This window comes from Eleutherodactylus coqui, chromosome 6 (assembly GCF_035609145.1).
Source record: "Eleutherodactylus coqui strain aEleCoq1 chromosome 6, aEleCoq1.hap1, whole genome shotgun sequence".
NCBI lineage: Eukaryota > Metazoa > Chordata > Amphibia > Anura > Eleutherodactylidae > Eleutherodactylus > Eleutherodactylus coqui.
Window position 1 is genome coordinate 20,315,341 of NC_089842.1, and position 12,924 is coordinate 20,328,264.

A 12,924-nucleotide genomic window follows, 5' to 3' on the forward strand; every position below is an offset into this window, starting at 1 on the left:
CAGTACTAGTCTACATGCTCATCGACTTTACATGTTGTCTTCCTCTTTGAGATAATTAACTCTAACTGGGTCCTCTCTTCCACTCGAATTTGCCTATGCTTCATTTAATGGTGTGGAGGGTGAAACCGTGGTCTTGAGAGCCCATGAATTTACGAAAGCTGTTATTACAACCATGATGAAGACTAGGAAACACTCTTCTTCTTGGGTTTATTATCGTGTTTTGAAAAATGTATTTAGCTGGTGTGTACAGTGTAATTTTCATTCTATTTGCTTCTCTTTATCCCAAATCCTAAATTTCCTACAAGAGGGTTTGGATATGGGTTTGAATCTTAGTTCTTTAAAGAGCAAGGTCTTTGCACTATCCATGCTTTTCCAATGTCCACTGGCTTCAAAGTAAGCTATCCAATCTTTTCTACAGGGGATTGTTCATGCTGCTCCTCCATACCGTTCACCTGTCCCTCCTTGGTTCCTTAATTTTGTACTGGATGCATTGCAGTCTCATCCATTCGAACCATTAAGAGAAGTTCCAACTTGTTTATTGACTTGCAAGGTGTTATTCTTGGTAGCTGTCACATCGATCCAACAGGTCTGAGAGCTTGCAGCTTTATAAGTCAAGCCTCCAATAACCGTATTTCATCAGGACAAAGTGGTCCTACATCCTGTGCCTTCTTTCCACCCTACCTAAGGTGGTGTCAACATTCCATATCAATGAAAATATTGTTCTGCCTTTATTTTGTCCATCTGCAGTTCATCCGAGAAAATGTGCTCTCCACAAACTGGATCTCATGCTACCCTTGCGGATCTACCTTTCTCAGATGGCATCTTTTAAATGCTCTGACTCTCTGCTTGGGATTCCTGATGGCCCAAGTTGTGGTCTTGCGGTGTCCAAGGTAGTAGTTTCTAGTGGTATCCAGTCAACAGTGATAGAGACATACCATCCTAAATGCAAAGCACCTCCACTCTGTGTTACAGCACATTCTACTTAGGCAATGGTGGCCTCATGGGGTTTCCAATGGGAATGTAATGGGGCTTCAACTATGCAGGTGTGTAAAGCTGCTCCATGGGCCTCACTGCACACCTTTTCAAAGTTTTACTGTGTGCATACCTTGCATCCACAGACGCCTCACTCGGTCAAAGAGTTTTACCAACAGCTATAAACTGACTGCATGCATACTTCTATAATTTTCCCACCCTTGAGAGAATGTTATGGAATGTCCGAAAGTCTTAAGCTGTGTCCCCCTAAGATACAGATGAGAAAACACGATTTTTGTACTTAACATAAAATCTTTTTCTCGTCTCATTCATTGGCGGACACAGCACACAACCCATGCTGTTATTAGTATTTTTATTGATTATTTTCCTCCTTGTCAGAGAGTTTTCTATTTGCAGTTGCACATGGTGCTATGAAGTGTTCCGTTTTTTTATTAATGTTGTTGTCATGTGGTATCTGTTACGAAGCAGCAAGTGAGGACCTATTGCGCCAACCAATAGGTTTGACTTTAGGCTAAGACTGAGGGTGTTCTCCTTACCATTTAACCCCCGTACAGGGATCTGGCCTTATAGTGGAGAGCTGCTAACTCTTGGAGTAGTCCCCCTGTGGTTGGCAGCTGACTCATGGGGGTCAGAAGCACCATGCCAACAGGCAGGAGGTACTGCCAAAAACTGGGGCAGAGACAGTACCCATGGATAGCAGATGGGTACTAAATGGAGCAGGGACCTAGCAAATAACAGGACAGGGAATGGTACAGACAGACAAAGATACAGGATACAGATGTCAATACAGGATAGAGAAACAACAATCCTCAGAGACACAACAATATAAAGATTAAGACAGAGGATCAGAAGGCCTTATGTAGGCCCAGCACAGAGGCACACGGACAAATATACAGAACAGAATCAATTTGAACTGACAGGCCACAGTCCACTAAACAACAAAGCTGCAAATAGCAACAGGAGGCTAGGTGCCGGAATGACCAAAAGGACAACTCATTGCTCTGACACTTAGAACAGAAAACAGGGATAACGCAGACTGACAAAAGGATGCATGAGACTTATCCATACGGCCTAGCACACAGAACACATACACAGCACAGATATACACATCATCCGTGTAACTTCGGTTACAAACCTTTACACCCAAGAACTGGCAATCTCAGACCAAACTGTGAAACGGACCTCATACACGCCGAACAGGTGAATTCAGATGGAAATGCCGTACTGGACTCGATACAGACATAACTCAGAAACAGATATATATCAAACACTGACAAGCACTTAAAACACTCACCTGCATACCTGCACACCTAGCCAGATGGAATAACTATAGAATATACAAGATATTGGTTCGTATTTTGGCCAAGATATTTAAGTCTACAAGCCCACTTCAAGGGCCCTCGTCTCACGGTTCCCTACACTAAGAAAACAACTGAACCCAAACTTGCAGAGGCACAATGGAATATGACTAGGGATGAGCGAGTATACTAGCTAAAGCACTACTCGTTCGAGTAATGTGCTTTAGACGAGTATCTCCCTGCTCGTCCCTGAAGATTCGGGGGCCGCCGCGGAACAGGGAGCAGCGGGAGAGAGCGGGGAGGAACGGAGGGAAGAGGAGGAGCTGGAATATAGGAGCAACACACCTGTAGGATTGGCTGGCTGAAGAAATCCGCACCCAGCCAGTTCAATCAACCAGCACCTGTGGAGCTGAGCTACTGGAAACCATGTAGTAAAACAGATCCCAGCAGACTGCTCTAACAGTGTCCTACTTGGCTGCTTCTATTTCTTGCATACAAATTAGTCAGAATGGTGCGTGCACTTTTTCGGTTTTGTGTTCGCCTCCTAGTGTTAGTAGCCATACCCAAGGTCTTAAGCTGTGTCCTCCAATGACAGAGATAACAAAGAGATTGTACGTTAAGTACCAAAAGCTTGTTTTTTATGTCAACATAGTTGTCTTTTGCGATGTATATACTGTGCTGAAAAACTTTGACTGGAATGGGACAAAAATGCAATTTTACCATCTTTGTGAGAGTCTAGTTTTTATGGCATACATACTGTGCCAAAAATGTCATGATAACTTTATTCTTTAAGTCAGTATAATTACAACAATAGCAAATTTTATGACTTCCAGCAAACCCAGATGCTGGAAGTCATACATGTCAAGGAGTTAAGCCGCATCCGTATCCTCTCTCTGCTATAGTCCTCAGCTATGACATATCTTGTCCCCTTATAAGATACCTCATAATGTAAAATTTCTATTTCAGAAAAGGTTTTAATAACAGTTCCACCAAAGGCCTCAGAAAAGTCCACAATGAAAGCAAGTAAGTATAAAGCAGTGGTGTATGTGTAAACTGTACATCTGCCATGGTGGGCCGCTTGTCCACAGAACATTGTATCAGTTGTCACCTATTTTAGGATTCTAACATGGGGAAATCTCAATGAAATAGGCTGATTTGGCTGTGGATGTCATGTCCCAAGGCTCTGATCTAGTAGGGCAGAGTTCACTGAATGAAGCAGAATTGAGTTTGTTATTTGCCACAATAAGATGATAGAATGATCACTTTGTTACAAATAGCTAAAAAAAATGATCTCTGCAACATAATTGTTGTTTTCATTGAAGCAGAGCAGAAGGGCACTTGAATACATAGAATACAGATGTATCAAACATTCATGTGCAATTTATGTAGCAGAGTCGCTACAATACAAGGTCAATGGTGAATGCACAACACAAATAGTGTAATATGAACCTGCACAGAAAAGACATGGAAATATATAAAACTATTTTTTTTTAAATGGCTAAAAAACAGGGCACCTAAATAGACCAAACGAACAAATAGCATAAATACACTCAGACACGGTTCTAAGCTATTTTTTCTTGGAGTACAAATCTTTCCTTTAGTGTAAAGCTTCGAAAGGATAGATATATACAATATATACACTACCGTTCAAAAGTTTGGGGTCACATTGAAATGTCCTTATTTTTGAAGGAAAAGCACTGTACTTTTCAATGAAGATAACTTTAAACTAGTCCTAACTTTAAACAAATGCACTCTATACATTGCTAATGTGGTAAATGACTATTCTAGCTGCAAATGCCTGTTTTTTTGTGCAATATCTACAAAGGTGTATAGAGGCCCATTTCCAGCAACTATCACTCCAGTGTTCTAATGGTACAATGTGTTTGCTCATTGGCTCAGAAGGCTAATTGATGATTAGAAAACCCTTGTGCAATCATGTTCACACATCTGAAAACAGTCTAGCTCGTGACAGAAGCTACAAAACTGACCTTCCTGTGAGCAGATTGAGTTTCTGGAGCATCACATTTGTGGGGTCAATTAAACGCTCAAAATGGCCAGAAAAAAAGAACTTTCATCTGAAATTCGACAGTCTATTCTTGTTCTTAGAAATGAAGGCTATTCCATGCGAGAAATTGCTAAGAAATTGAAGATTTCCTACAACGGTGTGTACTACTCCCTTCAGAGGACAGCACAAACAGGCTCTAACCAGAGTAGAAAAAGAAGTGGGAGGCCGCGTTGCACAACTAAGCAAGAAGATAAGCACATTAGAGTCTCTAGTTTGAGAAACAGACGCCTCACAGGTACCCAACTGGCATCTTCATTAAATAGTACCCGCAAAACACCAGTGTCAACATCTACAGTGAAGAGGCGGCTGCGGGATTTTGGGCTTCAGGGCAGAGTGGCAAAGAAAAAGCCATATCTGAGACTGGCCAATAAAAGAAAAAGATTAAGATGGGCAAAAGAACACAGACATTGGACAGAGGAAGACTGGAAAAAAGTGTTGTGGACGGATGAATCCAAGTTTGAGGTGTTTGGATCACAAAGAAGAACGTTTGTGAGACGCAGAACAAATGAAAAGATGCTGGAAGAATGCCTGACGCCATCTGTTAAGCATGGTGGAGGTAATGTGATGGTCTGGGGTTGCTTTGGTGCTGGTAAGGTGGGAGATTTGTACAGGGTAAAAGGGATTCTGAATAAGGAAGGCTATCACTCCATTTTGCAACGCCATGCCATACCCAGTGGACAGCGCTTGATTGGAACCAATTTCATCCTACAACAGGACAATGACCCTAAACACACCTCCAAATTGTGCAAGAACTATTTACAGCAGAAGCAGGCAGCTGGTATTCTATCGGTAATGGAGTGGCCAGCGCAGTCACCAGATCTGAACCCCATTGAGCTGTTGTGGGAGCAGCTTGACCGTATGGTACGCCAGAAGTGCCCATCCAACCAATCCAACTTGTGGGAGATGCTTCTAGAAGCGTGGAGTGCAATTTCACAAGCTTACCTCAACAAATTAACAGCTAGAATGTCAAAGGTGTGCAATGCTGTAATTGCTGCAAAAGGAGGATTCTTTGACGAAAGCAAAGTTTGATGTAAAAACAATGTTATTTCAAATACAAACCATTATTTCTAACCTTGTCAATGTCTTGACTCTATTTTCTATTCATTTCACAACGCATGGTGGTGAATAAGTGTGACTTTTCATGGAAAACACAAAATTGTTTGGGTGACCCCAAACTTTTGAACGGTAGTGTATACTGTCAGACCAGGTCCCCAGACCATATGTATGGTCCACACTAAATAGCTTAGTGTATAGAGCTGTATAAAGGCCCATTTAGACCCAACAATTCTCACTCAAAATGAGCTCAAAGCTGTCTTCTGAGTGATAACTGTTGCATCTAAATGCATGGACAATGTGCAGTTTTCCTGCACGAGTCGTTCCTCGCTCAGTTCTAGTTTTTTAGTTTTCCTGAATTGAGCGATGAACTCTTATCAGCGGTGCAGGCTGTTATCACATTCGACAGCGCTGATAAGATTCTTTCAGCTCGTGTCGCGCTGGTAGTTTACAGCGGGACGCGAGCTGGTAGTTTACAACGGGACGCGAGCAATAATGGCAATTTCCAACTCCCCCTGCATAGCTCTTAAGTAGCTATTATAGACTATGCAAAGATGACCACTCAAAACTGTCACTCAAACTGTCGTTTGAGCGACTTTTGAGCGATCATCTGAGTAAATTGGGGCGAAGACATAAGTGGTGGGTATACTGGTGGATTTCTACAATAAATAAAAAAAATTATGTAAAAATAACTTCTGATATGCAGGTATACTCTCAGATAAAGGTTTAAGATGAAGATCTTAAGTCAGACCCAAAATTTAATGTTCAAGAGATGTAAAAGCCCAGGTTCAAAAGTTTGGGTTTGTAGTAGCTCAAGTTGAAGATTCAAAGTTTATAAAAGTTCAGGTTCAACGTGTTTCTCCGCTAAGCCTGCGGTTCATCAGGAACTGAGGAGCCTATAGTGAGAGCCTATAACTGTATAGACGACAACTCATACCAAGCTAACACAATATTAGTGGTAAGAGCCTCTAAAAGGGAATATAACTGCAATAGCAGAGCCCTATATCAGACCTGAACATTAATTTAAAGATAGCTCTTCAAGGATTAATGTCTGAGGACCAGTCTGCTAGGATATTGCAGTTGGTGACAGAGGTTATATACTGAGATAGGGGTAGGGTAAGCAGACGATATTAGGAGAGACCACCGGTACAGGGGTTACGACAATAAGGCAAATACGTATCTTAGCCTGACTTGTCCAAATGAGTAAAGCTGCCTAACCAATCATTCTTCGTCACTATATGAATGAGCAATTAACAGGAGGTGGATGCAGACCCATAAATCTGGAGCCGCAGTATGAGTTGCAGCTTTTTTTTTAAGGTCTTTACATGAGACTAGATTGTTTTGGAGTCCTCAACGTAGCCATAGCAATTGTTAAAATGACCCCTAAGGAACACAATAGCTCTGGCCCTCTAATAGCATAGTCTCCCTCCCTAGCAGATAGCACGATCACTCTACCTATATCTCAGTAGCCATTAAAATAACAAACAGAAAAGCAGGACCCGTAGTCTTGATGGTAGACTAGGGCATATGTAATATGAACATTCAATATTGTACCATGCGCATTCTCTCAGTGGTTGTTACATCTACATATGTCATTGGAGAAAGTTGCATCTTCCTCAGATTCCAGTGGTCTGCAGTTCCCCCTCCCCAGCCTGCAGCCACTCTATCAGTGTTCATACGAATCCTCAATTACTGTAAATCCTTCTAGTGTAAACCCTAAATAGAGAACAGGGAGGGAGGTCATGTATGGTCTAAGCTCCTTCTACTTTATCAGTCACTATAGGAAAAGTAAAGAGACTTTTGATTCATGAGATCACATGACTTGGTTTTGTATTGTAGCTTTTCGAGATGAAGATGACTAGCATTTAGTGGAACTGGGAATAATGTAATGTGAGTATAATACATCTATCTATCTATCTATCTATCCATCCTTCCATCGTTATAGAATCCTTCAGCTTGGTTGTTTTAATATTGAGATCCCGTCTTTCCTCACCTACATAAATATAACATTAATCACTATCTCTGTACCGCAGGTTCTGTGTTGCAACTTCCAAACTACAAGAACTACAACGACTCTGAGAAGTGTAATTCCTGGTCTAAGCCGAGAGATCAGAGGAACGTCATCACTGGAAATCAACAACACAGACACAAACTGGGTGGAGGGCACAAATATATATTCACTATAATAATGCAATAATTGATCTTCACTTTCCTGATAAATTGGTGATAACGACTGTCGTCACACAATGATGTAATCAGATCTTGGATGAGAATATATTCTACATAGCAATAAGTAATGTAATAATAGTAGCAATAGTATAACTGATGCAGCAAAATATATTAAAATTGTAGACTAATAAATGAATTGTGTTCCTTGCGGTGATTACTTTCCCCACATCATGATGGAACTGTATGTAAAGTACTTGAATGAAAGATACATGTAAGACAATGAGATCACAGCTCCACTTTATTTGTTCATGAAGAGCTTAGAACTTCATAGGGGTGCAGAGGTACAGGAGAAGTAAATCCCAGGTCCTGTTTACTGAGGGGGCCCTTTTATCATATATGACACCAGTATTATAAATGACACTTATTAGATGAGGGCTTTGGTACAGATTTTTTAATTGGAGCCTAGGAGTCCCAAGTTCTGCCTCTATTCACAGCTCTTGTATTACTGTATAGTGAATGGTTACACATGTCATGTCCTCTACGTGGTAAATGTGCTTAACCACCTTTGACAAACGTTTGCTGCCACTTTGGTTCATGTACTATTGCACAGTACATGGGATGGGACTACTAGATGGCACAACTATGTAATCACTTTGGGGTAGCTTTACCAAAACTGTCTAAAATGAAACTTTCTCTATCTCTCATAGCAACCAATCACAGCGCAGCTTGAATTTTTTCAAGGCCATTGTAAGAAATTAAAGATGCTCCATTATTGATTGCAATGGGCAGCGAAAACATTTTCTTTTAGATTGTTTTAATAAATTTTCCCCATTGTCTTGATATAATTTACTCAATGGAGGGAATTCATCAGCAGGGGAATTTTTTGATGACACTTTCTGCTTTCCTATCTCCAGTTTAAAGTGCAACAAAGATATTCTCAAATGTCACCCTATATTGATAAATGTATCACATCTTTAAATATGCCAAAATATTTGGAGTCACTTTGTACGTTCCCAGCTACTGGAGTGAGATTGCAACAAATTTAGCGACTATTAAAACATTGCATTTCATAAATGTCTCTAAATTCTGACCAAGCAACAAGCCAGGCCCATTTTTCAAGACATTTTTGAAAAGTGGAGAAAAAGGTGGGAAATAATTTTTCTCATTCGTATCATTGGGGACGTAGCTTGAACATGGGTATACAGCAACTGCCAATTGGAGATGGACACTAAATAGAAAATGAATTGGCTCCTCCCAGTTGCTATATACCCCCTGCAGGCACTCAGCAAATCAGTTTTTAGCTTAGTGTCTGTATGAGATGGACAAGCGGATGGCAGTTCTCCTGGGATGCTCAAAAGAGGTTGAGAGAGTAATATTACTCTCCCTTCTACCCCCATACAAGGAGGGTGAAGGTGCAGCGGATTACTGCCCATTGCCTCCCCTGCCTTTGAAGGCAAGATGGCATGGCATGGCTAGGTTCCAGCATGTGATCCACCAGCTATAGGGTCCTCCTGGAGCCCCTCCTTTCACGCTCTGGGGTTCATGAGGTGTGGGTAGGGGGACCCTGCTGGAAGCAGCGAGAACCTGTTCTCTACCTTCAAGGGAGGAAAAAGACCGGTAAGTAGGCAACACTAGCGGTGCCTGCGACCCCCCCGCCCACACACACACACCATTATGGCACCTATATTTTGTGGCAGCAGGCTCTTTTTCCATGCAACCTTTGCAGGTCAGTGAACCGTAATGGGTGCTCCCCTGTCTCAGGCAGTGGCGAACCTGTCCAGGTCCTCCGTGGCGATCCTGGACCGATTGGACCAATTAGCAGTCCCATCGGTCAAACCAGTCTCCGACGAGGAGGGCTGTCAATGGTGGGCCCCGTCACCTGGTAGCCCACCTAAGAGACACAGATGCTCTCTTTTGAGGTAGTCATCGGGCTCTCCAGCTTCATCCTCATGAGCCATACCAGGGAGTCAGCTGCAGGGGTTCCTCATTGGTAGTAGTTGGGCAAAGGAGCAGTTTTTTGAGTCCTCCTCTAACTCGGATGTGGAGGCACAACAGGTATCTGGGCTCTCCTCTAGGGTGGACAGCTTAATTTCAGTCATCACAGAGGTGCTGCAAGTGTTCAACCAGGCTCTGCCTGTCACAAAGACTGGGTTTTCTTTCAGACGCCCTCGGTGTCATGCAGAGTTTGCGGAGGTTTTTCAAACACCGTGGAATGTGCAAAACAGACCTTGTACCTCCCGAGCCAATTCAATACAACATATTTCTTCCCGGAAGAGCTGGTAAAAGGGTGGTTGGTACCTCTGGTAGTAGATTTTTTGGTGTCTGATTTATCAAAACAAACCACCATTCCTGATGCAGCTGTGTTTTCTGATCCACGGGACAGGAAAATTGAATCCCTTGCCAAGACTTATTTCGGGGCTACAGAGTCGTCCCTCAGACCGGTGTTCACCTGCACTTGGGTGGGTAAGGCCACAACAGATAGGGCCAGGTTGATGTGCAGATGCCCCCAGTCTAGAACCTCTGTGGAGGAACATGGCAATCTGGCTTCCCAGATGGGTCAGGTCAGGAAGTTCATTTGTGAGGCTTTCCTGGATAGTACAAGACGCTTTTCCCGCGTTTCTGCAGCCTCGGTCGCTACAAATCGCACCCTGTGGTTGAAATGATGTGAGGTAGAGGATTCATCCAAAAAAGCCCTTATTGGCCTGCCCTTTGCTGGGTCCAAACTCTTTGGGGCCAAATTGGATGTAATCATAGTGGACGCAACAGGAGGCAAGAGTTTTTTCCTGCCCCAAAACAGACTCAGGAGTGTAAGAACCGCCCAGTGCAAGAGGTCTAGTTTTCCCTCTCTTGCTGGCTGACCCTCGAGCCTCAGAGAGCAACTGAAGGTTGCAGGATTGCAGGCAGGGTCCTTCTTTTAAGCCACGACCCACCTGGCGCCCATGGGCTCGTGACCCCAAGACACCTAAAGCCAGGTCTGATGCCCACGTTCATTTCTACTAGGGGCCTTGTGTGTTAAGACAGCAATATTCAATCCTAAGCACTCACTCAATCCCCAAATGGTTCAGGTAGTCAGCTCAAGGTTTGACTGAGCCTTCCATCCTTCAGGTCAGTAAAATGAGTACACAGCTTGCTGGGGTGGGGGGTAATAAATAAATTACCTGAAAGCAGAACAAGATGGCGCTATACAAAAAACAAATCCTTTTCCCCAAGGATACTTACCTCCATATTCCCCTACATCAAGTGCATCAGGTTTACTACTTTTCTCCAAGGTTCTGGCTTTGCTGACGGTGCTTCTCCACCTAGATGATAAAGGACCTTATCTAATAAAGGATTTATCTAACTCAGCTAATCTCTAGAGCCTACATATCACCCTAAACACTCTGTTCAGTTTTGGGTGGATAGTCAACCACCACAAATCTTCCAGAATACCAGGTTAGAACATCATTTTTCTGGGGCTTGAGTTCAACATGAACCAGAGTTCATCATACACCAAGAAAAATGAAAAAAAGCACATACAGTATGTGAGAAATTCGGCTAAGCAATGTGAAAAAGACTTGGGTATACTAATAGATCATAGACTGAACAGGAGTCAACAATGTTATGCAGCAGCCAAAAAGGCAAACACAATTCTGGGATTTATTAAGAGAAGCATATAGTCTAGATCACGTGAGGTAATTATCCCCCTCTACTCTTTCTTAGTCAGACCTCACCTGGAATACTTTGTCCAGTTTTGGGCACCCCACTTAAAAAAAAAAAACATAAACTGGAGCAAGTTCAGAGAAGCGTTACCAAGATAGTGAGCGGTCTGCAAATCATGTCCTATGAGGAATGGTTAAAGGATCTGGGAATGTTTAGCTTGCAAAAAAGAAGGCTGAGAGCAGACTTAATAGCGGTCCACAAATATCTGAAGGGCTTTCACAGTGCAGAGGGATCAGCCCTATTCTCATCTGCACAAGGAAAGACTAGAAGCAATGGGATGAAACTGAAAGGAAGGAGACATAATTTAGATATTAGAAAAAATCATTATGACAGTGAGGGTGATCAATGAGTGGAACAGGTTACCACGGGAGGTGGCGAGTGTAATATAAATAGATAAATAAAGTGTCCCCCCCAGCTATCCAGTATCAAACAACGGACATTCAGGATACTAGGAGAGCAGAGTTGACATGCTTCCCCATTGAATTTGTCCATACTAGATAAAGTGATAGATAGATATTAGACAGGTAGATAGATACCAGAGAGATAGACATATATATATATATATATATATATATATATATATATATATATATATATATATATATATATATATATATATATATATATATATTGTTAGATAGATATTGTAAAAACTTAGCCTGTCAGACATTCTGTGTGTCTCAGCGTCCATTGTTATGTTAGCCCATGCAGGATGAGGTGGCAACCATAGTTCCATGTGGTTTGGCAAACTCCTGTGTAAGAGTTAAATTCTTTTCAGCATCCAGGAAAGCTGAGTGCAGAAATGCCTTTGAAGTAGACTCCAGCAAAGGCTGTTACACTTCCACCCCAGGGGGTCTCTGATGTTCTACATTCCCTCTGAAGCCAGGTCTACCAAATGTTTTTATATTAGTAGATAAGGGCAGAAATTGGCCCTTCAGGAGCCAATAGCTCTTTGCCCATTTCCTGAAGACCATAACCAGACCTGATAACTTTTGAGGCCCTCAAGGCAAACAAAAAATGTAATGAAATGAAATCATCTCTACCTCCCGCTAACACGCCCCCCCCCCCCCCCCCGCTCACCCCCCTCCCCCAAGTCTGCTCGGACCAGTAAGCAGTTACTCGAGAAGAACAATGCTTACTCGAGTAACCGCTTTATCCGAGCGTGCTCGATCATCTCTACTGTTAATATAAAAAGACAAACGCAACTGTCTCTATGTGATCTTCTCATGTTGTTGTTAATAAAGTCAACTGGAAAAAAACAAACACCATAAAGAGGAAACAGAGAGAAGAATATAAGAGCTGCATCTCCATAGACACTGACAGACATTATGACGCTGCAGCAAGTAATACTGTGAGTTCTGCTGCTCAATAATCTACGGTTCACATGTAAGATACCTGATTAGTGTTAGTTGAATAACAGGGGTCACATGACTGACGGCCATTACTATGGAGAGTCCAGTAGATAAGGGCTACTACACTGGTATAAGGCCTCCTTCCCACGAACGGATTTACGACGCGTAAATTTGCGGCAAAAATCCGCTGCGTTGCCCCCTGCTATTAGGTTCTATTGAACCTAATAGCACAATGCTCACGATGCGGAATTCCACCACGGAATTTCGCACCGTGAAATCTCCCGTCCTCACCCGC

At 42.5% G+C, this 12,924-nt stretch overlaps 1 protein-coding gene across 1 annotated transcript in view; it reads left to right on the forward strand.

Moving 5' to 3' along the window:
* LOC136631925 (uncharacterized) overlaps window positions 1-7,782 on the forward strand; it is a 98,527-nt gene extending 90,745 nt beyond the window's left edge. Inside the window, exons 25-27 of the mRNA XM_066606418.1 lie at window positions 3,258-3,314; window positions 7,249-7,299; window positions 7,443-7,782. Coding sequence (XP_066462515.1) covers window positions 3,258-3,314; window positions 7,249-7,271 — 80 coding nt within the window. The 3' untranslated portion in view covers window positions 7,272-7,299; window positions 7,443-7,782. The remainder of the gene's footprint in view (window positions 1-3,257; window positions 3,315-7,248; window positions 7,300-7,442) is intronic.
* The last annotated feature ends 5,142 nt before the right edge of the window (window positions 7,783-12,924 follow it).